Source organism: Tripterygium wilfordii, chromosome 11, assembly GCF_013401445.1.
Source record: "Tripterygium wilfordii isolate XIE 37 chromosome 11, ASM1340144v1, whole genome shotgun sequence".
Taxonomy (NCBI): domain Eukaryota; kingdom Viridiplantae; phylum Streptophyta; class Magnoliopsida; order Celastrales; family Celastraceae; genus Tripterygium; species Tripterygium wilfordii.
Genome location: NC_052242.1, coordinates 13,009,377 through 13,035,576, shown reverse-complemented (window position 1 = coordinate 13,035,576; position 26,200 = coordinate 13,009,377). Strand labels below are relative to the sequence as shown.

Below are 26,200 nucleotides of genomic sequence, written 5' to 3'. Positions count from 1 at the left end.
CAACAAATCTCTAGTTCAAAATCGTATGGATTCAGAACATTGTAAGTTTAATTTTCATTAGAAGTATTATATTTGTGATTACGCGTCGAATTTTAATCCAATTTATCATGTTTTCAAATAAATATACTTATGTGCGCACGGTACCCTAAAAGTTTGTACAAAACAAAAGGCAAGAGAGCCCCGCCTGTGACCCATAAAACGATTGATTTTGACGTCGTTTTGCGAAGAGTCTTTCAAATACATCATTGATTATTCAGAGACAGGTGACCATGATAGTTTCATTGATGATAGGATGGGTTCTTCCCTGTCACCTGCTGTCGTAGTCGACTTTGGAGAGCTGAGAAGCTCATAAGCCGAACTAGCCGACACTATTCAAAGTCGGAGGCTTGGAGCAAGTTGTCAAGCTGTACGAGATAATATAGAATAATCTGTTTCTAGAAGGAATTTCTGTACAATTTTGACTTTCGAAGCACATCTTACGTGTGCGTTACCAAAGTCCACACAAAACGACGATCCGAGGGAGAGACATTGAAGCCTGAAGGTAGACCGTAGATGTAAAGTGGAAGTGGGTGGGAGTAAAGAAGTTTTTGTTGGAGATGGTAAAGTGGACTGTTGACTGTGGTAATTCTTTTAGAAAAGGATTGTATGTTAAACACTTACGTCTTCGCTGTAGTTTTGGTTCAGTCTTACACGTCGTCAATGTAAAATGGGTTGAGCGGAGATGGGGCTTAAGCGTGGACTAACAAGTCTCTTGTCTTTTCACTTTAGATTATGCCATTGCGCCTAATGGGCCGAAACACATGAGTAGTTTGTGGTTATTTTGGAGTTTCTTCTTTCATGTTTTCATCATTTTAAAAAAGTTGATCAAGGAAGCTCCAATGGTCAAATAAATTGATGGTGGTAGGAATTTGTAATGAGAAAAGTGGAAGTCTTTTAAAAAGAGAGGGAGAGCAAGATACCTCCTAGAAGTTGAGATCCTTTATTGAGATTGAGACCTCGTGTATTTATAGTAGTTTGGGTTACGACTGGCACGTGATACCTGAGCTGGAAAGCCATAGGGTTGGATTGGGCTATGGGCTTATAAAGGAGCTTCTTGGTGGCATGGGTTTTGAGTCTTTGTAGAGTAGATCGCCAGGCCATAGGCCTGTTGGGCTTGACCATGGCTCTCCTGGACCTATGGGTTTGGCTCAAGACTATCATGAGTCTTGTTGAGCTCGACTAAGACTCTCATGGGCCTAGTTGTTAATTGAGTTTAGACTGTGGGCCCGTTGACTTGACTCTCATGGGCTTTGTTGTAGACTACCCAGGCCGTGGGCTTGTCGGTTTCACTAAAGACTCTCACGAGTCTTGTAAAGTTCGACTAAGGCTCTCGTGGATCTTGTTGAATAAATTTGCATGTGGACGAATTTTGGCCCATATGCTGTCAAACATGATTTAGGCTCGGAAACAAGGTCTTGTCCTTGTGACGACTGACGAGCCAACCCCGACATTAACATAATCTAGGCCAAGAGTCTTTCACAAGTGGATGGGCCTAGAGCCCATTGGTCACCACATTTCCAAACAAAAAGTGCAACAAGCGCAATTCATAGTCACACAGCCCATATGCATTCCTCCAATCATAATTTCCATTTATGAAAAAGCATAGAAAAATAAAGCGTAAGGAGAAGCTTTTGTGAAAGGGAACAGAATGTCAAAAACCTATTGCATCCCACTAGGTTGTATAGTGCAACCTAAAAAACAAAATCATAGCATGCGTATTGGCCACAGTGCGCACAATAAAAGGTCCATAGATATTTTCCCTGTCAACGTTTTAAAATGCAGTACTTCCTGAGATATTCATTCAGCCACTCCAATTAAACACATGACATTGAATCACAGAGGTTATATATGGTGGAAGGAAAGGTTGGAAGACGAAAGCAGAGTACTACTCTGGAAGAAACCCTAATTTATTACCAACAATTCAAATGTTTATTCTAGCAATGGCAGTTGGGGAAACATTATAAAAAACAAAAACATTTTAGACGAATTGTTTGAGGTAATCTTCCACAGTGGTGTATTTGACATCTGGGTATAGCTCGGAGGCCTCTACTCCAAACGATGGCTCAATCACAAAGTTGTCGAGATCGCCTATCACAAAGGCTGAGTGGTGGATCGCCAGAATAATGTTCAATGGAAATGGAGACTCTGCAAGAACAAGAAACCAATCAACAATTAATATTGTAAACTATCATAAAAAAGAAATGTGCTTACATAAATCATGATTCCAACCATCCAAAGAAATTAGATGATCAAAGCTTACCTTGGATGTCCTTCAGAAGTTGCTCCTCTGGAACATATGTTTTCTCCAGGGTTTTCCCAATCAACTTCTCCCAAATTGCAACAAGTTCATTAAATGCAAGAGTGTTTTTAGGAGGCTTGATGTAAAGGATCTTGTTCAAGGTTCTCGGGTCATCTACGGCTCTTATGGTATACGTTCCAATGTCATGTTCATCATTAAAAACAACTGCACTCAAAACAAATATACGAAATATGACTCATACCTACTGACTCATATCTACCGAAAGATAAAAAGTGAGCGTTGCTAACTGGAAACACCTTCAACCCAATTATTTTTTCACAAAGTGTAATGAAGGTTTCTTGCAGCGTGGTTGAAGATCTGAGGCTTCAAAAAGCCTGGTTCAATAGCAACCACCAAATTCATACAAGTATTTATAAACATTAAGCACATATGAATGATTTTATACTTCTGCGCACAACAAGTCATGTAACTGATAAATTTTCAGTCCTAATCACAAGGGTTCAGTTTATGCTAAAGAGCGAAGTTTTTACCTCTGGGATTTCCATCTCCAAAGATGCTGACCTTGTCTCTAGGAGCAGCAGTGACTCCAAGCTGACACAGAGTAGGGAGAAAATAGCCAGAAAAGGCGTTGGAAGACACATATGTGTAGGGGATCCCTTCCGCCTCAATTGCACGGCGGATTTGGGACTTGATTACAAATCCAGATTTTGCCGGCTCCACAGGATGTGCACGATCAACATCAATTCCGAACTCCGAAGGTAAAAATCTCTGTAGGATTGAACATTATCTAAGATTCAGTCTCATCCTAACATGATTCCCACATAAAATTCATCAAGAAAAACAAAGTATATGCTTAAGTGGTTTATGAACAAACGCTACATTAAAAAGACCAAATTATAATGAAAAGCAGTCGTTGTTGTTCACCTACTCGATCAATGTTTGACCTTGGAAATCAACAAGTCATTTTATATACTTGTTCTTCCTTTTTCAAAATCAAAAGGAAAATACATAAACATATATACAAATAGACACTCGTTCTTCGGCCAGAAACGTAAATTCCGAGACAATTTGACATCCACAGTACCAATAATTAATTAGGTCGATAACTCACTAACCTTAACATTTCCAGCTTCTTTAATGGCAGCGATAATTTTGACCTGATCTGCTATTTGCAACTGACCTACAGTTGATATCACCACATCGACCTGCTTAATCGCCTTCACCAAGCTTTCATGGTCGTATAGGTCTCCCTGCAATTGCAAACACGATTAAAATCACATCTACGAAACAAATCAATCAATCACAATGCGCGTGGAGCGTAAAACAAGGAAGAAAACATATGTAGAGCGTATACGCACAAGAATCAATGTGACTCCCAAGCTCTTGAAGTTTTCAATTACTTTTCCCTTAACAGGATCAGAGATCGCGCTTTCCCTAACCAAGGCGAAGGTCGGGTGGCCTAACTTAGCACTCGCTTCCACTATAAATTTCCCGATGTATCCTGTCCCTCCGATGATCAAGATCTTGCTCTTCTCAGCCATTGATGAAGTTTTAATTTGGAGGGAGAGAGGAAGGAGAAAGGTTGTCGTGTTATGTCTGGTGTGGAGGAAAGAAACCGCTATTTATGGTTGTGAAGGACGAAGGCGAATTACAAAATTAGCCTTCGAGGTTAGTGGGTATCAGTGTGGGTCCGTTCATTCAAACGATTCCTCTTCTTTTTTTTTTTCTTTGTGGGGCAAATTAAATTATGGGCTTGGTTGAAATAGTGTGGTTCAATGAGACTATTATAAACATTGTACAACTACTACGAGGACAACGTCCAATTGACAATGCAATATTTATTCATTTGATGACTTTGTACAGGGATGGGATCATGGCAATATTCAGTTCGTTAAAGATTTTTAACAAACGGGTGATAGTCTGGTTGGTTACCTCCTCGATTTAAAATTTAATGGTGTCTGAAGTGAGGAGTTCGGAACTAGTGATGAATACCCGTGACACGGGATGGGGCTCAAGTCTAGCATCATAAGTTTGGATCCAACTCGCTATTGAAAACTCAAGTTGACAATATGAGGTTTGTCATTTCTTATAAGATATACACTAAATCCACCATCTTATTGTTGGAATTGATCAATAAAATTGAACTCTAGTTAGATTAGAATTAGTAATTTGAGTTTGACTAGGATTAAGTTTTGTTCAAGCTTATAAATAGCAGGCTTGTTTCTAGGTTTACTTAACCCTAATTCTTATTGTTTGTTTCTCTGAGTTTAGAGAGGCGGCTGAGAGGGAGAGAGTGAGCAAGGGTAGAGAAATCCTTGTGGTTTATCTCTCATTGTAGCTCTTGTGGGTTCGAATATGGGTTTAATAGTGTAAGACTATAAGAAGTTCAAGATGTAGAATCTTAGAGGGGATAGCCTAAATTGGGTCTTATGGAAAATCTTTAGGGTTCTTGGGTAGAGAAATGTCACTGAGAATATGATTGTAACAATTTCATATAGTGAAAGTTTCTCTGATTGTCTCTGACAACACCAGTGGTTTTTTCTCCTGTTTGGAGTTTTCCACGTAAATTTTGTGTTTGTTGATTGTGTTATCTTAAGTTTAATTTCTCTTTGGTTTGTTGAAAGTTTTAAAGGAAGTATCCTGGGGGTAATTCCCCAACACTTCCTTTCTTATAAACTAGACTCCAAACCCACCATTTATCCGCTCGAGCTTCGGCTTGATAAAAACGTATGTCGTCGTGATGCGGGTTGTGGTAGTCAATACTAGATTTAAAATTGGCTCAGGAGTCACAAAGTGCCCGTTGAACTGGTGCTTTTCCGATTAAAAAAAAACTTATTTTGCTTTAAAAAAAAAAGAAAAAAGAAGAAGAAGAAGAAAATAGTTGGTCTTTTTTAATTTCACATTGACCATGCTTTTGTTTGTTTCTGTCTATTTTTAATTCTTTATCAGTTTACGAACCTTAGACCTTAGTGTTTGTTTATTGGAATATTATTATATCGAAAAGAAAGAAAAAAAAAACAAAACAAAAGGCACGATGTCATACATTACATTTTTTAAGGTTAGTTGCGTTTGCCGTTAGGTCAGCATGATGCAATCTCTGGGGAGACCGAATCCGAGAATGCAGACACTATTGTATTAAGCTGCAAATTGGCAATTAGATTCCCTTAAGCAAGCAGACAAGTTTTACGCGCTAACCGAATTTGAGGAATTTAACGTCGTTTTTCGAATGGGTGCTGCTATATAGACCCCTTTTTTGCTATTTAGACCCCTTTGATTAGACAACTCTGGGTATTAGAGCCATGTTGATGTTTGATTGTCTTATATACGTATGTTAATGACAAATATAAAGTAAAAGCAATAATGAAGAAGACAGACAAGACTGGTGACAGTGATTAAGAGAGACAAGACTGGTGACAGTGATTAATACATACATAGATACATACATACATATATATATACACGTTTGTTTATGGACAAATAATAAAAATTGATATATATATAACTGGAAATACCCACAATTATCGTATAAATTATTAAATCCATACATAGATTTTATGAAGCAAGCTTAGTGCCCTATACATTATATGAGTGAAGAAAGTAAAAAAGGGGTATCGTCCATATAGTCCGGCCGCGTGTAATTCGCAGTCTCGTGGGTCCCGTTTGAAAACCTGTGACTATAAGCACACCATTTCTCCAACTTCTACGAGCCAAAGTCAGCAAATTTGACTCTGAAGTCTAAAAAAGATTAAAGGAGTCTTTATTTGGTTTGTTGGGTATGTAAAGAGAAAGGTTCTTCGGCACAGAGTGAGGGAGATGTCTGAGAATAAAAGCCTGCTAAATTTTGTTTTTTTGTGGCCAGTGGGAAGGAAGGGATCAGGGCACATGAGAAAAAGACAGTCGGACAAGACAGTTGAGAGAAAAAGTAAAAAGTAAAAACCTCAAAATATAATATTAAAAAATTTACTGTAAAGAATATGCAGTGTGTGTCTGTCTCTCATGTTTTGTATTGGAAACTGCATTTGAGAGCTGGGAAAGCTATGCCCTATATATCATAGGGGTGAAGAAAGTAAAAAAGGGGTTGATATAGTCCCGCCGTTTTCGAATATGGTCGGTGCATTATATTGCTTCACCACATATTCAATCAAGATTTTACGTGCTACTTCCTGATTGGCCGTACAGACACATCAATAATTAAGGGCTTGATTGATGATTGATTGGACTCCTACGCTCAAATCAGTGTCTAAACTTTAGAGAAAAGAGAAATATAAATTGAGCGTCTTTTGGTTTTTATAGTCTGTCTGTGGGCTTATTGCGGTTTGTGTCTTAGAGAACCACCACTCGGCCATCACACGATTTCCCACAAATTGTTTCTTGGTGTCCATCCAGGCCATACACATGGCTCCATTGGCCTTTAATCGTTAATCATAATAGGGAAATGATAATGTGTACTCTTAGGGCACTAGATAATAATGAAAAATATGCATCGAAATCTAAAAAAATATGTTTATTTTAAGTTTAAAAAATTAAGTTATTTTCAAAAAAAGAGTTTAAAAATTAGGTGAGAGAGTATGAGACTATTTGGTTACAGTTTTTAAAATTGTTTTCTGTTTTTGAAAATTCAAATGGGATTGAAAATTCGTTTGGGTGGATTTTTTTATAATTATTCTGTAAAACTGAAAACCATTTTTGGTTTTCGAAAACTATAAAACCAAAACACCAAAACTAGTATTTGATGTTTTCTAAAATTCCTTCAATTTTCCTCTTTCTCCATGCAGAATCCTCTACCAAATAAATTTTGTTTTCATCATTATTTAGTAAAACTAGTTGTACACTCGCGCTTCCCGCGGATCGTAATTGATTTGAGAAATAATAGGGGCCCAACTGGGCTCAACTGTGAGGTAAAAAACTAACAATGACAACTCATCAGTTATTGTAGTATTGAAAGATCTTCTCAATAGGTCGAGGATTGGAGAAGTTTGATATTCCGAAAATGAAATCATCAATTTAACAGTATGTCAATTTAGAAAGTGTAATTTGAATATGAACTAATTCAAATTATAAAATATAGGCCTAAGAAATTTATTTAAATTGCATTTGTACTTAGATATATATATATGTTTTGGATCAACATTGTACTTCTCCACAGTGAAGTAAAAACTTTCTAGCTGAATGCAATATCGGCCATGTTCAATGGTGTTCTTCCCTTTGCTTGCACCATATTGAGCCTCTAGCATTTTTTGTGTAAAAAATGTTAGCACATGTCAATGGCTGGATTTACTAAAAGAATTGATCGAGCTCTACATTATTTAAACTAATAAACCAAAATTTCAAGACATATATATTATCTATTAAATTGCAAGGAAACTTTATTTAAATTAGACCTCAACTCAAGATTTTAGGATATCTTTCTCAATGATTCGACAAAAGGCACCAGAACATGAGCAATGTGCTATATAAGTTTACATTGAAAAGGAAAAAACATATAATTCTAACAAAATTGTTGAAGCATGAGTAAGCATCAGCGCTAAGGCTAAGCAAATACTATGAACATTGTGCAAATACTATAAGACTACAAGGACAATGTCAAATTGTCAATGGAACATTTATTCATTTGATGACTTTGTACAATGACGGGATCATGGCAATATTCAGTTGATGCGTTCGTTAAGATTTAATAATGGGTGGTTGACCGAGATGGTGATCTTAATAACCGTAATTCTTAGCACAGGTAGTTAGAAAATTATAAGTTTAAGTTTCATGAATGTTTTCATTATCGTAATTTGTGAGATGAATCATTACTCCGTCTAGCATGTGCTAATGTCACTCCGCGTTATCTTTTCTCATTGAGTCGAGGTCGAGGTCTCAATTGATCCATAAAAATTACGGGATATTCCATATGACTCGAAATTTATAAATTAATTATTCAGTGAATAGTTGAATGAGTTTCACGTAAAAAAACTATTCTTTAAGATTTTATTTTGCTTTTAAAGGGTAGTGGGTCTTTTTTTAATTTTTACACATTGACAATGCTTTTGTTTGTTTCTGTCTATTTTCAGTTCTTTGTCAGTTCATCATTAGACCTTAGTGTATGTTTATTGGAATATTATTTCTAGCGAAAAACATAACAAAGAAAAGACACAATGTCGTACTCACACTAGATTTTTTAAGGTTGCGCCTTAGGTCAGCATGACGCAAGCTTTATTTTCTGGGGAGACCGAGTCCTCTATTTAGCTGCAAATTGTAATTAGATGCCTAAACAAGCAGACAAGTTTTATACTTTTATGCGCGAAACCGAATTGATGAATTTAACGACGCTTATTGAATATGGTTGGAGCACATAGAACCCACAATTTCACATGGATCATATACGTTAATCTCAATATTTCAAATAGCCAAAAGATAAAAAAAAAAAATGACACTAACATCCTTAACTTTTTCGATCTGTTATCTTGTCGCAGAGACGATTTAATAATTACACGACAAGTGCATTTGCAACAACTGTGCTTTTTAAGTGTCTTATACAAAATTTCACGATTAGAAATGCTAACAGAGAGATCATTTCACTCTTATTTTGTACATTCCTCAAATTCAAACACACACAAACTACACACATCTAATCCCAAAAGGGATGGTTATAGATACAACATCACTCACCTAAGTGGACGCTTCAAGGAAATTATGTACAAGTTTTTCATAGCACAATGATACCATACAAATGAAGTTAAAACTCAAAACTAACCGTTCTCTATTTTACCGATTCCCTATCCAATTCTACCAATATTGCATCATACTACCATCATATTCTTTACTTTCATTTGTGAAGGCGAAGGGGAACATAAACCTAATGCATCCACTATGATGTATAGTGCAACCTGAAAATCAAAATCATCTCACGTGCATTGGCCACAGTGCGCACAATACAAGGTCCATAGATAACCTGCAGGCATGCAGCACTTTCTGAGGCATCCATTCAGCCATTCCAGTTGCACACATGACATTGAATCACAGAGGTTACATATGGTGGAAGAAAGCTTGGAAGACGAAAAGCAGAGTACTACTCTCTGGAAGAAACCTTAATTTATTACCAACAATTCAATTGTTTATTCTAGCAAGAGGAGGAGTTGGGGAAAAAAAAAACATTTTAGACGAATTGTTTGAGGTAATCTTCCACAGTGGTGTATTCGACATCTGGGTATAGCTCAGAGGCCTCTACTCCAAACGACGGCTCAATCACAAAGTTGTCGAGATCACCTATCACAAAGGCTGAGTGGTGGATCGCCAGAATAATGTTCATTGGAAGTGGAGACTCTGCAAGAACAGGGAACCAATCAACAACATGGTAAACCATCATAAAAGAAATGTGCTTACTTAAATCATGATTCCAACCATCCAAAGGAATTAGATAATCAGAGCTTTTCAACTGACCTTGGATGTCCTTCAGAAGTTGCTCCTCTGAAACATATTTTTTCTCCAGGGTTTTCCCAATCAACTTCTCCCAAATCGCAACAAGTTCATTAATTCCAAGAGCGTTTCTAGGCGGCTTGATGTAAAGGATCTTGTTCAAGGTTCTTGGGTCATCTATGGTTCTTATGGTATACGTTCCAATGTCGTGTTCGTCATTAAAAACAGCTGCACTCAAAACAAACATACGAAATACATGTCATGTAACTGATAAACTCTCAGTCCTAACCACTCGGGTTCAATTTATGCGCCAAGTTTAATTTTATCAAGAACGAAGTTTACCTCTGGGATTTCCATCTCCAAAGATGGTGACCTTGTCTCTAGGAGGAGCAGTGACTCCAAGCTGACACAGAGTAGGGAGAAAATAGCCAGAAAAGGCGTTGGCAGACACAAATGTGTAGGGGATCCCTTCCGCCTCAATTGCACGGCGGATTTGGGACTTGATTGCAAATGTAGATTTTACTGGCTCCACAACATGTGCACGATCAACGTCAGTTCCAAACTCCGAAGGTAAAAATCTCTGTAGAATTGAACATTATCTAAGACTTAGTGTCTTCATCAAGTATGCTTCAGTTGTCTATGTATGAACGAACGCTACATTAAAAATACCAAATTATAATGAAAGCAGTGACGTGTGATTATATAAAAGCCCAAGTCCAAGGCATTTTCTTGGAAACAAAGTCGTGCAAACCCGATGTATCTACAAAAATTGATAAATCCAAAGCGGACGCCCGATGTATATACGGAAACCGGTAAATTTAAAGTAATGAATTAGGTCGATAACTCACTAACCTTAACATTTCCAGCTTCTTTAATGGCAGCGATAATTTTGACCTGATCTGCTATTTGCAACTGACCTACAGTCGATATCACCACATCGACCTGCTTAATCGCCTTCACCAAGCTTTCATGGTCGTATAGGTCTCCCTGCAAATTGCAAACACGATTAAAATCACATTTTGCGTGGAGCTGGAAGAAAACATATGTAGATCGTATACGCACAAAAATCAATGCGACTCCCAAGCTCTTGAAGTTTTCAATTAGTTTTCCCTTAACAGGATCAGAGATCGCGCTTTCCCTAACCAAGGCGAAGGTCGGGTGGCCTAACTTCGCACTCGCTTCCACTATAAATTTTCCGATGTATCCTGTACCTCCGATGATCAAGATCTTGCTCTTCTCAGCAGCCATTGATGAAGTTTTAATTTGGAGGGAGAGAGGAAGGGGAAGGTTGCAGTGTTTTTATGTGTGGAGGGAAGAAACTGTTGACAATTGTTTTAAATAAATAGCTGTTGTGCTATTCTATAGGAAGTTGTTGTTTACTTTTTACCTATTCCATCCTTAGGATAATCTCAGCAGTAGAAATGTTTGTTATTCATGATCCTATTTTTCTGCTATGCATTATGCTTATAATTCCTACAATATTTAAGATTCTATTAATGCTGAACCCGCCCGTTGCGCGGACAATATTTATCTTTGACTGTGAAACTTGTATATAGATATAAAGCTTTGAAATAGATTAATGGTATTTGCTTATAGAGAAATTGAGAAAATTTGATTTGAGTATGCCAGAAAAGCAATGTAGTCCAAACATGTCCCAAAACCAGATCTATATGTAAAAGAAAATATGATTGTGCCTTCTCCACTTTCCAGTTTTCCATGCAGTAATCGGGACTTGGACAATTTTTATATGGGCCGCGATAACGGCCCCTAATTGGAAGAGCAATGAATTGTCACATTTCAAGCTGGGCGCATTTTATTAACCTGGACCAGATCAGGCAAAAAGCTCAAAACAATTGAGGCCCATTTGTATTTTGACCCATTTACGCTCTCTCTTTACCGTCTCTTTAATCTTTATCTATTTATTTGTTGTTATTATTTCTAATCGTGAAATTTTGCGATGGCTACCTTTTGGCCGCTCTGATCTGATCAAGTTTATGAAGGATTCGTCTCAAAGTTACAACACAATAGTACATGCTCCATTCTTTAATAAGGTTTTAAGACAGTCCCTAATCGTGTTTTTACTGACCCATAGCCTCTGGAGCTGGCCTCTTCAAACGAGATTTATCTTTATTTTAACCTGTTTGTGAGATTTATCTTTGTTTGAAGGACTCGTCTACAATTCACATTTAATGATAGAGAAAATACTGCACAAATTTTTCGAGAATAAAATGTCACACAAATTTTAAAAATGAAAAAACAAAAATTTAATATGGTGTGTTACTCCTCCAAAATCATTAGATTGCAAAATCATTATATTGAAATTGTAGACTATATAATTTTAAACGAACTACCGAACCAAATCCAATCTCATTTACTTAACTCTTATTCTGTACATTCCTCAAAGATAAAACACACCAATTACACACATTCAAAGACCACATTAATCCCAAAAGGGATAAAAACATGAGTGGAAGCTTCAAGCAAGTTATTTACACGTTCTTCATAGCACATGATATAATACAAACAAAGGTTAAGATTTAAGACTTCAGGGTAAGACAGTAACTAAACCTAATTAGTGGCAATTACCGCATCGCCTTTCGCGGGGCCGATGCTGGCTATGTGGAACTGAGACACGTAGGTGTTGGAAGCCCTTTCAAGCACAGGTGGTTCATTCAGGAATGCCAGGTTGCTTCTTCTCCACCTGCAATCATAAATCTTGGTTTTCAAACTTTTAATTTACCCAAAAAAGTATACAGTAAGTTCATGGTACCAACAGTACTTAATTACCATCCATTTTTCTTTATGATGTCCTCCAGTGTTGTTTCAGAGCTTCTCATGTCCATGAAATCTTCCTTTTTGTTTGTGGACGGAGGCAAGGAGCTTGATCTTTGAAACTTAGCTTCATAGTCCCCAACTGTGAGCTCCTGTGACAATTGACATAATTAAGGAACTATTTATGCACATCAGGTGTTTGTTAAAAGTTCGCAATGAAAAGCAGACCTTCTGACCGCCACCAGATGCCGATGGGCTGGAAGAAATGGCCTTCAGGTGTTCTTCCTCCACTTGTTTCTTTGATCTCCAGTAAGATTCAATGTTTTCTTTCGTGCAAGACTTGTTTCTTCTATATTTCACTGAAAATCAACTTACCCATGTTAGTCTCTTTATTCACAAAACAGCATAATTAATTTAAAACTCATAATTAGTGAGATAATTTACCTAATTTTGGATCATTGGCTGGTGAATCCCATCCTGCCATCAACGAACCCATTTGTTCAGACAAGCTCAATTTGATCACTTGAAGTGGTTTTTCTGGATCTGAAGTTGCTAAAATCAACTCACAAGTTGCAGTCTTTTATGCTTTTTTTAGGTAGTGGAGTCTTATCATGTCTCTTGATCTTATCCAAATGATTTACTAGTTTTTATATTGATTAAGATGAGAACTAACCAGATTTTTCGTTGACTGCGTGCCACAATACTAGGATGTTGAATGATGGCGATGCACTTCGGTTAATGCCGTGGCAGCCCACAGATTTGTAGTGGTTTTACTGAAGACAAAGCATGGTGTCATGGATCAGCATGGAGTTTTCTGACTTATCGGCCCACTATGGGCCTACGCAAACATCTTGGGCTGTAGTTGGGCCTGAACTGAACTTGTTAATGGTCTATATGGGTTTGTGGTCTCACTCGGAATCCCTTCTAGAAGCCCAACTCATTATCTGACTTATCGGCCCACTCTCTGCATAGATGTGTAGGAGAGCGGCGAGCCCCACATCACACTTGAAAGTAAGGCATCCACCCTCCTTTTTTGTTGTTTATTTTTGGCTGACCACTTCCTTCTTTGGAATTGTTGACTTGTTTTTTCACGTAGATAAGGCACCAATGTTTGGTGGACGTCAAAATAGAAGATGTCCCTAAGATCTGCCGTTTTTTTTTTTGGTGAAAGGTTAGTAACTTCCTGACTTCAACAATATCAGGATGGATACGAAAATGTTAAGGTTTTCAATGTTTTTTGTCCTAATTATCCTATATATTGAAAGAGATGTGTGAAAATTATCATGGATCCCACATGCTTCACTGACTAATATGAAATCGTGTGTGCTTCTCACCATTCAAGATAACTGAGATAAAAAAAAGACTTGAGAGACTGAGAAGAAAAAAACAACGAGAACTTTACGGAAAGAGTGTGTGATTGAATATAAAAACAAAAATGTTAAGGATCTTAGTCATCTCAGTAGTGGATATTGTCCCTTGATTAATGTAAATGTAGAGATCCACAAAATATAGTGATTGAATCAGAGAGTGACACATCCACTACTTAGATGACTAGGATCTCTATCACTGGAATAATACTTGAGATCTCAAAAAGGGACCCCAAATTATCTCTATTTAATGTGGAGTGTTGGATGTGAAGTGGGATATACACGTATGTTTTTAATCATTAATTATTTTAATGTCACATAAGATTTGAGGGTTTTTACGATCACAAAACGATGAATGTAGTATTATTCATAGAAAAATTTGGGAGACGTGTAGCAAATTCAAACCATAAATGCTCTTTTATCATTCCTCCCTTTACAAATAACTCAGCAAGCAAGCAAGCAAGATAGATATAAATTTGCAGTTGATTTTGATAGTATTTCCGTTAAAATCACGCGCCACTAAATACAATACGAAACAATTTGTGACGGCACTGCAGGTATAATCAGACAGCCAACGTGGACCGTCCGTGGTCAATCGAACGGCCAATATTGCGCAGATCAGATCAGTTTTGTTTAACAACATTCCTCCGAGTATAAACACACAAGACCCGCCCCTCTCTATTTTTTAACGGATAAGAAAAAAAATGGGGTGTTTAAAAATACTTTTTTTAATAAATAAAAAGATGAGAGTTCGGGATCCGATAAAGGAGCTTTTCTTGATTCTCTTCTTGTGGCAGTTTCCGTGCAGAGGCTAGCGGTCGTGGCGGCGGCGGCGGCTTCTGCGGCGGAAGAGACTGGAGAGAAGCAGAGACTCATTATTCCGGTCTAAAGAAACGACGACGTGAGGATACCGTTTCGCATTATCTGATTTTGATCTATTATACCTGCTTTATGCTCCACCACACGCTCTATTCCTTTCTGTACTTTTGTTTTCTCCGAGACGTTGATTTTCGATTTTGCCTCGCCTTTGTGCCGCTCCCTATCTCTACAAGAATTCTCCGAGAATCTTGTGACTTCCGACGAGTTTGTCCCACGATCGGTACGTGAACCCCTCTCTCTTCGTTTTCATTGTGATGCTAGTTTTATTGTATTGCGTTCTAGATCTGAGCAGCTTTTGAAGGTTTTCTTGCAATCTCTGATTCTCTGTTTTGAGTTTTGTGTCTTTTTTTACTCTTGTGAATTTGGATTTTCTGTTTCTTGTATGTGCGCAGAAATATGGTTGAATCAAGTATTTCATTCTTAGCATCGGGTTTTCACATCTGAATCGATGATAGATATCTCAGGTTGCTTGAAATCTGAAGAGATTAACTGATTTCAACAATTTGTGTAGTATATGTGATTCTGAAGGTTTGGGTGGAGATTGCAAACAAATTTCTACATTTGCGATTCTGTAGTGTAACGATGGGGTTTAAGGCCATCATTGCTAACATATCAAGGAGAAGGTACATGCGACGCAGAGGGCAGTCTCACATTGCTCCTGAAGCGGATGTGGCTCCATCTTCTGATTTGATCGAACAGAGTCAGTGGGCAGATATGCCCCCTGAACTGCTCCTTGACATTATTCACCGAGTAGAAGCCAGCGAGACTTCCTGGCCTGCCAGGAGGGATGTCCTTGCCTGTGCCTCTGTTTGTAAGTCTTGGAGGGAGATCACGAAGGAGATTGTTAAGACTCCGGAGGAATGTGGGCGTCTCACTTTTCCCATCTCTCTAAAGCAGGTTGTTTTTCTTGTCCACCATTTGATGTCTCTGGTAATGTATTTTTGATTGCATGGCTGCTAATAATTTGTTTTTGTTGATTAGCCGGGGCCAAGAGTCTTTCCAATCCAATGTTTTATCAAGAGGGAGAGAGCCAATTCCACTTATGGATTGTACCTTGGTCTGAGTCCTGGTAAGTCTTACCTGCTCTCCTGTGCTATATTTTTTGGGACACAATGGTGTTTGAATTCTCTTTGTAAAAGTTTTGAATAATAACGAGGTTAGGACTTTGAAACTAATATACTTCTACTCTTGATATTGGAAATCTGTTTTGAACTTTTGATTTTCACCATGAACTTGGTAAGTATTCGTTGACCAGTGCTTGTATTGTTTTTAATATTGATTTATGAAATCTTTCAAGTATAAGTAACAACCCCCGATCTGTGGTAGAAAGGGTGGATCATTGTTCATTGAAGTTGATGTATTTTGATTATGAAATCTGGAGGTGAATGTGGTTTGAGGATGGAGAATTTTAGCCTTTTCTTGGATAAGATACAGGCTGCAGCCTGTTTGGTTTATCAGCTTTGATATTTTGAACTCTTTTTTTTTCGTCTAATTTAAGATCTAAAATTACACATGAAGAGATTAGTTTCTCCATGTAATTTCAAACAATTCATATATTTCTAATCTTGCAGCTCTGTCCGGTGATACAAGTAAATTATTATTAGCAGCAAGAAAGATCAGAAAGGGAACGAGCATAGAGTTTTTGATATCACTGGTTAGAGATGATTTTTCTCGAACAAGCAATGCCTTTGTTGGAAAGTTGAAGTAAGTCCTTTATGTTTGGGATTCTTATCTTTGCATTCATGTGTCCTCTATCCCGTAATTCATCAGTGATTTTTGAACAGGTCTAATTTTCTGGGGACAAAATTCACTATTTATGACAATCAGCCTCGGCATGACCCTGCAGCACAATCCAATCGTAGGGCACTTTTTAAAGTAGGCTCAAACCAGGTATATCCAAGGGTATCTGCTAGTAATTGCAATGTGGGCACCATATCTTATGAGCTCAACATTCTTCGTACAAGAGGCCCAAGGAGAATGCAGTGCGCCATGCATGCAATACCCTTTTCTGCAATTCTAGAAGGGGGCACTGCTCCAACTCCAGTGGAGTTCCCAAATCGCCAAGCTTTGCATTTACCTTCCTCACGAGTTTTGGAAGGAAACAAGCAATTCGCTGAATTCAGCTCTACATGCCTCGGTGAGCAGCAACAAGAATCAGTCGGCAGGACAGATCCCCTGGTTTTAAAAAACAAAGCCCCTAGATGGCATGAGCATCTGCAGTGTTGGTGCTTAAATTTCAAAGGACGTGTTACAGTGGCTTCTGTGAAGAATTTCCAGTTGGTTGCAGCCACAGATTCTTGTGAAAATGTTCCTGCTGCAGAACAAGAGAGAGTAATTCTGCAATTTGGGAAAATTGGGAAAGATATTTTTACCATGGATTATCGATATCCCCTCTCTGCTTTCCAAGCCTTTGCAATCTGCTTGAGCAGTTTTGACACTAAACCAGCATGTGAATGACCATTATTCTTTCTTCCTGGGCAATGTCGTGTCTTGTAAGTTGTAACATTTGGTTGTATATAATCTATTTCAAGGGTGCACTTGAGCTTATGTCCTTTTGATCGGGGAGTGTCTTTCGTCTGCTGGTACTTTTAGATGTAATGGCTGAAACCTGCATTGTGCAGTGTCACAGAGTACTTTACCACTTGATTCAATGGCCATGAAAAGAACGTTCAACTTTGCAAATAATCCAAGGTACTCCTAGTTGTATATTGGAAATCTTATGAACTGGATCTTAATGTATAATTGTATATTACACTACTTGAGAACACGGGGCGAATTTTAAGTCATTGTACTTAGAAGACAACCTCGAACCAACAATTTTGTGTTCTTATTTGCACACGGTATGTTCGGTGAAGAGTTCAAATTTGGTGCAATCGCTTATAAAAAAATTTGGATTGATAGTAAGTATGGACACACCTGAACACACATCATCCATAATCCAAATACCACTCACACTTGAACGCATATCATCCATAACTCAAACAATTGAACGCACATCATCAATAACCCAAACAATTCTATTTCCAACGGTCGGAAGTTGGATATCTCATATACAACGTAGAAAAGAAAAAATCAATTATGCCCTTGGTTAACACACATGACACAACCGTTCGATTTAGCGAGAGAAACCAAATTAATAATTATCCCAAATCCAAAATCATGAGGATCAATCATATTAAACTTGGACATAAAGAATTGTAACTGCTTCACTGACATAGATTTAGTGAACACATCATTAAACTGATGTCCAAACATGATTAAGATTGACTACTCACTTTTGAACTTCCTCTCGAACAAAGTGACAATCAATCTCTATTTGTTTCGTTCATTCGTAATAAACTGGATTGATAGTTATGTGAATTGATGTCATACTATCACAAAACAAATTTGTGGGCTTGATCATGGGTTTTGTAATTCATTCAATAAGGCATTAATCCTGACCAACTCACATATTACAATTTACAAAAGCCATTGCTCGATACTCTGCTTCTGTAGAGGACCTTAAGTTGTTGTTTCTTCGATTTTCATGCCACCAGTGCATTCCCAAGAAGAGTGTTATAGCCTGTGATAGATCTACAGGTGTTTAAACCCTAAGCCATAAATATGCTCTAGTGGAATATTACCCCGCATAGAGATATTCGGAGGGGGATTCTATTCGTTATAGACAATCAACTTTATGTCCATATCTCAAACAAATTTGATCCGATTGGCTGCTACATTAGCCTCAAGTGTCTACTCCTTATCTTTTGGCTGCGACATTAGTCTTAAGTTTCCATTCCTCAACAGAATTCAATGATAAAAAAGGTATTTGTTCCACATCTCTTGATTCCTACCAATCGTTGTCCCCCTTCTTTTCTTATCAAATGAGTCCATCGAAGAACCAGGAGTTCTCAAAACTATTAATATGTCAAAAGGTTCGTTCAATCGGAATTGGTCATCCCATGTACCCAGTAAACACAATATGACGCACATGTAACAGATTAGGGGTTTAAATGTTTAATATATTCTGAGAAAGAAAATAACCAAGGGAAATAGGTCTACTTTGCATCTTGCTTAAGTCATTAACCAAATCTTGCGTTTAATCTAATCTATGCAAGACATCTAGTCAACTCAATCCACAAAGGACAGAAAAAAGAAGGAATTCTTTAACATAGCATTGCCTGAGATGATAAGGATTCTATATATCAAAGATTTGATGTATTTTAATGAGATTCCAAGAGCATTTACCTGAAGGCGACATAAATTAACCAGTTCCTCCCCCATGCATTAGCAGTATCTCAAGCCGAAGACCAAAGCTGGTGGTCCAGATTTGTTGAGTCCCCAATCAACTAATGAGCCTTGAGACAAACATTGTTGTTCTATCTCGTTCTGGGTATGACTTGATCCCATGGATATTCAGTTGATCAAGTTAACTGCCACTCCTTACCAGAAACTGACACTGGAATTTCTAAAAGGGGCAACACCTGTTCATTCTGCTGATTCAGCCACAAACAAAATATTATCATTGCACCTCTTAGCAAACCATCAAGGTGATAAAATAGTAAAATACCATTTCCAAGTTCCGAAGATAGTGACATGCTGATTTAAGGATAGACTGAGCACTGTATTACAGACGAAAAAATAGCGGCACAAGGCCTACTCTTTGTTAACATCACATATTCCAAGGGCCGTTTGAGACATGAGGTTTTAGGCTTTTAGCCTAACATGCTTGAGGCATGGATAATTGAATAAAACAAGAACAAGGAAGAGAATCACCACAGAAATCATACTTTTTTCTGGTGCAGTAGATAATCATAAATAAATGACAATGTAAGGTTTCTTTTTTGCCTTCTGTCACTTCTATCATTATCCACTTCTATCATTATCCCTATCATGATATCAGAATTTGTTTTTGTATTTGTTATTGTTATAAAATCATCGTTGTTATTATTATGACTTAATTATCACGACATGGGGAATAATCATATACTTATCAAAATGATATCTTAAGCCAGTTGCCCAAATGAGCAGGAGAAGAAAATCCCAACCCAACTATAAAGATTACCAGAATATCTTACTGTGTTGAAAGGTCTAAGAGGTTGGATTGGGTATCATATTGTTAGCGCATCTATATGTCCATTGGTAGACATGGAATGAGGATCTAATCCTCACAGCTGGTAAATTCTCATAGAAATCCTCTTGTTGGTGGATATTATAAAAGACGAGGAAAATGCTTTTTAAACAGCAAGCACACTGATTCTTTCTCTTTGTTATTGTCCTTAAGCTTGCCTAAGAAATCGAATCACATCTTGTTTTACCCCTAAAAAAATATTCCCCAACTTGCAGAACCCCACCACTCTCTCTCCTTTGGTCCTCCTGCTTATAAGGGGCAGCTATGACAATCTCGTACTACACTTCCTTTCACTCTTAGTTTTCTTTCCCTTTTGTGGGTTCTCTTGCTTTAGGACTTCCCAACTCAAGACACATTCCCTTCTCATTATCAATTACTTTTTGCACAGAACTCAGTTAAGCTGTAGTGAGGTGCCATCTCCTGCTCGGGATTAACATTCCTGTTTCAACCCTAAGAGTCATGGCATCAAGTTCCCTCAACTCCTCCTGGACACCTAAACAGAACAAACTTTTTGAAAAGGCACTGGCTGTTTATGACAAGGATAATCCAGACCGCTGGCAAAATGTGGCCAAGGCAGTGGGTGGCAAATCTACTGAAGAAGTAAAAAGGCACTATGATCGCCTTGTTGAAGATCTCATGTATATAGAATCTGGTCAAGTCCCACTACCCAATTACAGAGCCACTAGCAGCAACAATGGAGGAATTGGTGATACACAAAGGTAGTGTTCTCTTACGTATTCTTTCACAACTTCAAACATATGGTCTCCTCACTATACAACTCTCTCTCTCTTTCTTGTTCCATATCCCTTCAAACTTCCACTTAACAAAATGCTTCATAATTGGCCAAAATGTCGACAAAAAAGCAATAGGCTAATGGCAAGTTAACAGAAACTGCATCTCCATAAAACTAATATCAATGTCACACACATATTCATACTATTCTAAACTGTTACTCTTTCCTAGATTCATGGCAAGTCTAGCATATACATTGTCACCAAAATATAAGCATTCACTTGAACTAGAATGCTATATCGTATCTCTAACTTTTGCCATCAATATGCCTTAACAAAATTTCACTCACTTAAAAAAAGCCTCACCTCTTTTTCCCTACATTTCATTGAAGAGCCCCACAATGTTGAGCAGATTTCATGTTCTCCAGCATAGGTCAATATTAATATTCAGCTCAAAAGCTTCAAGGTATGAAATTCCCTGCAGCACAACATTACAGTTGTTTATTTCTCTCCAAGGCTTATAGATTATCCATGTTCCTCTAACATATCCATAGTGCTCTCCTCTTTTAGAGGCTACAGTCCACACCCAACACCGACAATTGAATTATTTATTACTTCAGGATATTGTCTATTATATTCTATCCATAGTCCAGTTAACTAACTAAAATATTGCCCACATGAAATCTCATCCTACTTGTTTTTGTTCACATGCACTTGGCCCAATAACTCGGAGCTCAAGAAATAAACTATATAGACAAGCCGGTGCTTCTAGTGTTGATAAGAAACACATAATGATGCTTCACATTACATTTTTTAATTTAGATTTCACATTCCTCTTCCCAACCTCATTAATCCCTAGACTTGCTCATAACGGTGGTTCTTGGATCCTGCCGAAACTGTTGGCAGCATTAGAACTAGAAAGCAGAAAACTTCTTGCAGCCTAACGTGTCCAAAGCCGGTTGTATATAAACAATGAGACACAGATTTTTGGATCACAAGTCCAATAGAAAATTCAAAAAAAATGGCAATTAAGCCAGGGATTAACCTGAGACCTAACAAGCTAACTAGCTTAACTATGTGCTGGTTATTTAATTTGTTAGCTGATCGTGCCACTAAGACTTTGAAAATGATGTAACAAGTAATTCATTGTTTTTCTTATGACGTGCAGGCTTATGAGGAATTTAAGAATCTAATATGCAAGCACGAGTGAAGCAAACATAATCTCTTTGGTCTTGCTGTTTTTCCAGTTGTTAATCAGTTGTTAAGTCTGTACAATGAAAATGACAAAATACAAATTATCTATGTTTCTCAGTTTCTGTCCTCCCTAACCCTAAGCATGTAGTGTTACTTACTGTGATGGGTTCTCAAGTGAGATGTTAAAAAATTGTGTTTTTGTGATCTATCGCTTAATCCTCTGAAAGTTTTCCTTCTTATACTTTCTTTTCAAAAAATGCAGGAAAGTACAGTACATATAAAACACAAACATGTTACCGGTTCATGGACAGAAAGAGATCTAAAGAACACTATAATCCAAACGCAGATAGTGTAACAGTCCGATAATCTGAATAACTTGATGAGTAAAAGTAATATACACCCGATCTCGTCCTAAAACAATCACAAACCCCATCATCATCAGCCACCAACACATTAATCCCAAATATCAGAATGTAGGTTTTGACGAAATTCTGCCTCACTGTCAAAATCTAATGCAAGACTCTTCTAGGCACAAATGCATACAGTGGATTAATTTAGATAGAAGAGAAGAAACGGAAAATCAAAGCAAAATTCGGGCTGTTATTATTTCAGTTCTGCTAAATTTGATCAGAATCCTAAAAGCAAATCAAGAATTTGCGAGACTGTATACTCGTTAAATATGCAGAGAAATGTAATTAGAGAGAGACTAACCTTTTCCCAGGCTAGCCATTGCAATATTTGAGATATGAACTGCTGTGAAGAACCAGCGAGCATGAGAACTATTTGTATGTTCTGAAAGAGGAAGTCCATCGATGAAAACTCAAGAGAAGAAAAAAAGATCAGATCTAAAAGGCGGGAAAGCAAAAATTTGAAAATAATGTACAATTTTTATGGAAAATAAATGGGGTTAATTACTTAATTATCCTTATCAGCACCAAAGTATAATACTTTTCTATTTGTTCTAACGGTATCATCCAATGTTTCAGAGACAAAATAATCAAATGAGCCAATGTTACATTGTTCGGTCCGACATCTCACTAATGTGTCACTTTGTCATATTTTGGTCAACAAATAGTCATATAGTTATTTGTTCATTTGATATAGATTTAAATTTGAACCATCAAATCCGTACGACCATACAAAAATTCCTCAGGAACATGACTATCCATGCTATCATATAACACTACATGTCTAAAAGTTGGTTCAAACCTGCGATTCCCGATTATTATGGTTCGTTGACTAGTCAAATTGAAATTCAACCTTTGATCATCTCTTCGTTCTTGTATTTCCTCCTACTACTAACCACAAAAATAAATAGAAAACTCTCCTAAAAATCACAAATCCATGCGAGAGAAACGGCCGACCTCCAATTCTCAAAACTCTCCAAACAGTATAAATCGAAACAAAAAGACACCATCTTCCAACCATCGTGTAGCTCTCTGTTCATATCAAAAAACAAAAAAGAAGCTCATTATATCCTGTTTTACTAAAAGAAAAGTGTATAAAAAAAAAAGCATGGGAAAGTTGGCTTTTTCTCTGGTGTTCTTGCTGGCACTAACCCTCTCAGTTCATTCAGTGTTGGGTACGTTTGAAACTGCTGAATACTTACTCGATCAATTGAAAGGCGTTGCCTCCGGTGCGGAGGGAGCAGCGAAGAACCTTCAAAACAATGCAGTTGAAATGATGGATGATGCCAAGGACTCCTCTGTTTCATGGAAGGATTGGGCAAAAAACAAGCTCGAGTGAGTTTTTCAATGCAATAAAACTAACTATCTTTTTGTTTAAAGAACAGAGGTCTAATTGGGATTTGTGTTTCAGTGGTCTTGGTATTACCTCCGGAAGCACACCACCACCGGCAGAGGCACCAGCAGAGGCAATTCCACCATCATATACATTCCCAGACACGACTGGATCAGCTGGATATGGACCCGCCAGGGCACCTCAGCCATATTAGAGTCTGTTACAGGCACCTATATATATATATGTGTGTGTGTGTGTGTATAGCCCTACGAAGATTACATCAATTAACAGGAAGAGTATTCATTACAACCCACTTCTTCGATTCAAGTAGAGTAAGTTTGTAAACCAAAATTGGCTTTCCAAGCAATTATTTTGCAGATGTAAAATATTGTTTGAATAAATAATATTTCAAAGCCACAATTCACGAGAGATTCAATTTTAGATCACATAAGAGTATTAATTTACAAGTGAACATGTAATACAGTGCTAGTCAGAGGGAGTTCGGGGGCCCTGCAGTGAAAACTGCACACAATCCCTTCAGTTTCTGTAGGGCCGTCCGATCTGTTTTTATAGTGTGGGACTCACATCATTTTTAAAAATTAAAAAATAGATCGAACGATGACGCAGTTTCCGATACAGGTACCCCGTCTATGGTCAAGGGTGTTTGTGCACGAGACTTGTTTAAGGTTCCTAGCAAACCATAATTTTTGCTTGCATGGCGGCCTATTTGCCTGTGTGAGGGTTCGAGGAGGAGAAAGTGGGCCTTATAGGCCCAGAGCAGATGAATATGAAAATGTCAAGTCCAACAAAAAGGGATCCAGGATTAAGCTCGGCCCATCTATTTTTTCATGACCCAACAACAAATATTCAATTATGATTGGATGTACTACAGGCTTAAAACAAGGTAACCTGATCTCATGATCCAACCCACATCATTGAACTGAATCTTGAGCTGGCCCCCATGAAGATTTACTGTTGTACCATATTGCCTGCCAACTGCTATTATATCACATGCAAATCTCGCTTTTTTTTTTTTTATGAGAAAATAACTTATCATTCAAATGAAAGAGAAGGGTTGACGGCCTGATCATGGGCAATTAAGTCAAAAATGCAGAAATACAAGTAAGAAATTATTAGAAAAAGATTGGCGGAAATTATTCCACCAATTTCGCCAAATCTGCACCATTGAATGGTGGGGTGTGGTGTTGTAAAATCCAATACAATCATGCATTGAATGGTGGAGATTTGATGGAATTGACTAGACTAATTCCAACACCTATCCCGAAATTCTTCTAACCAAACTCATAAGCTACCAAAATTCTTAACTAGTCGAGGAAGAAAATGCGCCACCGGCCACTCCATAACCAGCCTGAGGAACATAACCGAAACCAACAGAAACTAAAGAAGACGCAAAATCCCTGATTCTATCAATAAAATGACCAAGCTCTGCTAGCTAGTTCGATTGCAAAACCAAGATAATATCATTGATTATTTTTTAACTTGAATCACAACTAAATATTGTGTCCTGATTTCAATCTTACTCCAAAAGAGCAAGAATTCACAAAAAAAATGGAGCAGAAAACGATAATATCAATCATCTTAAAACACCATCAAGAAGAAAAGTGAAGCCAGAATTTTCAATCTATTGCTGTGGAAGGAGACAATGCAAAGGTCGAATTATCAATCTCTGTGCATGCATTACAGAATTTTCAATCTAGCTCCAATTACATTAAGTTCTAACACCCAATGATCTCCTCTCTAAATATTGTCCTTCATGTCTTCTTGATCCAATGGCTCTTGAGTTTGCTTATTCTTCACATGATTATTCTTATTATTGTGCATCCAAACCTTGAAAACCTGCCTCTTCACTCCAGATTCAGCGCAAAACCTGTCCACTTCCTCCTCCACTTGCTTTGACATCCTCCACTCAATCTTCTCCGCAAACTCGATCATCCTCTCCTTCTGCTCCTGCGAAAACTTGGTCCTGAACCGCTTCTTCGACAACATATAAGGCGGTGGAGCCGCCATTCCCTCCACATTAGAATGGAACAAGTTGATATCCTCGCTCGAGGACTCATTCCCTCCACCAACACCACCGCCAAATCCGACATTCATGGATTGAATTGGATTTGCGTGAATATATTTCTGATGGTGGTGGTGGTGCAGCACTGTAGGGGATGTCAACGGAGCCGGTAACTGCAAGCTCGGGACCACGCACCTTCTCGAGCTTGCACTGAACTCGCCATCAACTTCTTTGCGGTGGAAGTTGCGGTGACAATCGCAAGCCGCACACTTCAAGGCTTCGATTGTACCTTCTTCACCACCAGGCATGAACTCCCCACACCCATCGAACACATTCCCTCCCACGTTAGCCGCGTGGTTACGGAGACATTCTCTGTATCTAATTTTGGAGTTGGATCCGCTCGTTACACTGGTTTTAGCCGCTCGATCTGGCTTTGGTGAAATGCAACCAAAAACCTGGCTACCATCCCTTCTTGCTTCATTAATTCCTTGCCCACTCAACTCCATTATTGGCACCTGAAACCCTCTCTCCAAAACCCTAATTATCTGTGAGAGGGAGACGAGGTTTTTTTGTGGGATTGGTGTTTCAGTGGTTCAAACAAGAGACAGGATGGTTGCTTGTGGTGAAGCCGGGGGATGAGTTTGTGAGGGAGAGAGATGGGGATGATGATGATGAGATTTAGGG

At 38.0% G+C, this 26,200-nt stretch overlaps 6 protein-coding genes and 1 long non-coding RNA gene across 9 annotated transcripts; 2 read left to right on the top strand and 5 right to left on the bottom strand.

Annotated features, from left to right (window-relative positions):
* Positions 1-1,808: 1,808 nt before the first annotated feature.
* Positions 1,809-3,898, bottom strand: LOC120009814 (eugenol synthase 1-like). Its single transcript, XM_038860523.1, has 5 exons — positions 3,658-3,898; positions 3,415-3,549; positions 2,830-3,067; positions 2,300-2,503; positions 1,809-2,184 (listed from the first exon to the last, which is right to left on the bottom strand). Exons 1-5 carry the CDS (start codon positions 3,838-3,840, stop codon positions 2,018-2,020), a joined length of 927 nt encoding a protein of 308 aa, XP_038716451.1. The 5' UTR covers positions 3,841-3,898; the 3' UTR covers positions 1,809-2,017.
* Positions 3,899-9,400: 5,502 nt separating this feature from the next.
* On the bottom strand, positions 9,401-11,207 carry LOC120009813 (eugenol synthase 1-like). The gene is made up of 5 exons (XM_038860522.1): positions 10,763-11,207; positions 10,553-10,687; positions 10,043-10,280; positions 9,725-9,928; positions 9,401-9,607 (listed from the first exon to the last, which is right to left on the bottom strand). Exons 1-5 carry the CDS (start codon positions 10,946-10,948, stop codon positions 9,441-9,443), a joined length of 930 nt encoding a protein of 309 aa, XP_038716450.1. The 5' UTR covers positions 10,949-11,207; the 3' UTR covers positions 9,401-9,440.
* Positions 11,208-12,050: 843 nt separating this feature from the next.
* LOC120009625 lies at positions 12,051-13,077 on the bottom strand. Its single transcript, XM_038860278.1, has 4 exons — positions 12,917-13,077; positions 12,701-12,831; positions 12,488-12,624; positions 12,051-12,401 (listed from the first exon to the last, which is right to left on the bottom strand). The coding sequence occupies exons 1-4, from the start codon at positions 12,966-12,968 to the stop codon at positions 12,269-12,271; spliced, it is 453 nt and encodes a 150-aa protein (XP_038716206.1). The 5' UTR covers positions 12,969-13,077; the 3' UTR covers positions 12,051-12,268.
* A 1,487-nt stretch (positions 13,078-14,564) lies between these two features.
* Positions 14,565-17,500, top strand: LOC120009793 (tubby-like F-box protein 5). Of its 3 annotated transcripts, none has more exons than XM_038860496.1 (5): positions 14,565-14,938; positions 15,230-15,615; positions 15,700-15,787; positions 16,290-16,422; positions 16,503-17,500. In XM_038860496.1, the coding sequence occupies exons 1-5, from the start codon at positions 14,791-14,793 to the stop codon at positions 17,173-17,175; spliced, it is 1,428 nt and encodes a 475-aa protein (XP_038716424.1). In that variant the 5' UTR covers positions 14,565-14,790; the 3' UTR covers positions 17,176-17,500. The 3 variants fall into 3 exon arrangements, with proteins under 3 accessions (XP_038716424.1, XP_038716425.1, XP_038716426.1); XM_038860497.1 differs by having other exon boundaries at positions 14,796-14,938; positions 15,111-15,615; XM_038860498.1 differs by having other exon boundaries at positions 14,804-14,938; positions 15,247-15,615.
* Positions 17,501-18,750: 1,250 nt separating this feature from the next.
* Positions 18,751-22,561, bottom strand: LOC120009112. The gene is made up of 2 exons (XR_005470602.1): positions 22,465-22,561; positions 18,751-19,190 (listed from the first exon to the last, which is right to left on the bottom strand). It is a non-coding gene; the product is annotated as an uncharacterized LOC120009112 (long non-coding RNA).
* LOC120009111 (protein RADIALIS-like 5) lies at positions 20,039-21,961 on the top strand. Its single transcript, XM_038859573.1, has 2 exons — positions 20,039-20,547; positions 21,728-21,961. Exons 1-2 carry the CDS (start codon positions 20,288-20,290, stop codon positions 21,750-21,752), a joined length of 285 nt encoding a protein of 94 aa, XP_038715501.1. The 5' UTR covers positions 20,039-20,287; the 3' UTR covers positions 21,753-21,961.
* Positions 22,562-25,113: 2,552 nt separating the features above from the next.
* Positions 25,114-26,171, bottom strand: LOC120009565 (zinc-finger homeodomain protein 5). The gene has a single exon (XM_038860205.1). The coding sequence runs from the start codon at positions 26,020-26,022 to the stop codon at positions 25,252-25,254; it is 771 nt and encodes a 256-aa protein (XP_038716133.1). The 5' UTR covers positions 26,023-26,171; the 3' UTR covers positions 25,114-25,251.
* Positions 26,172-26,200: the final 29 nt, after the last annotated feature.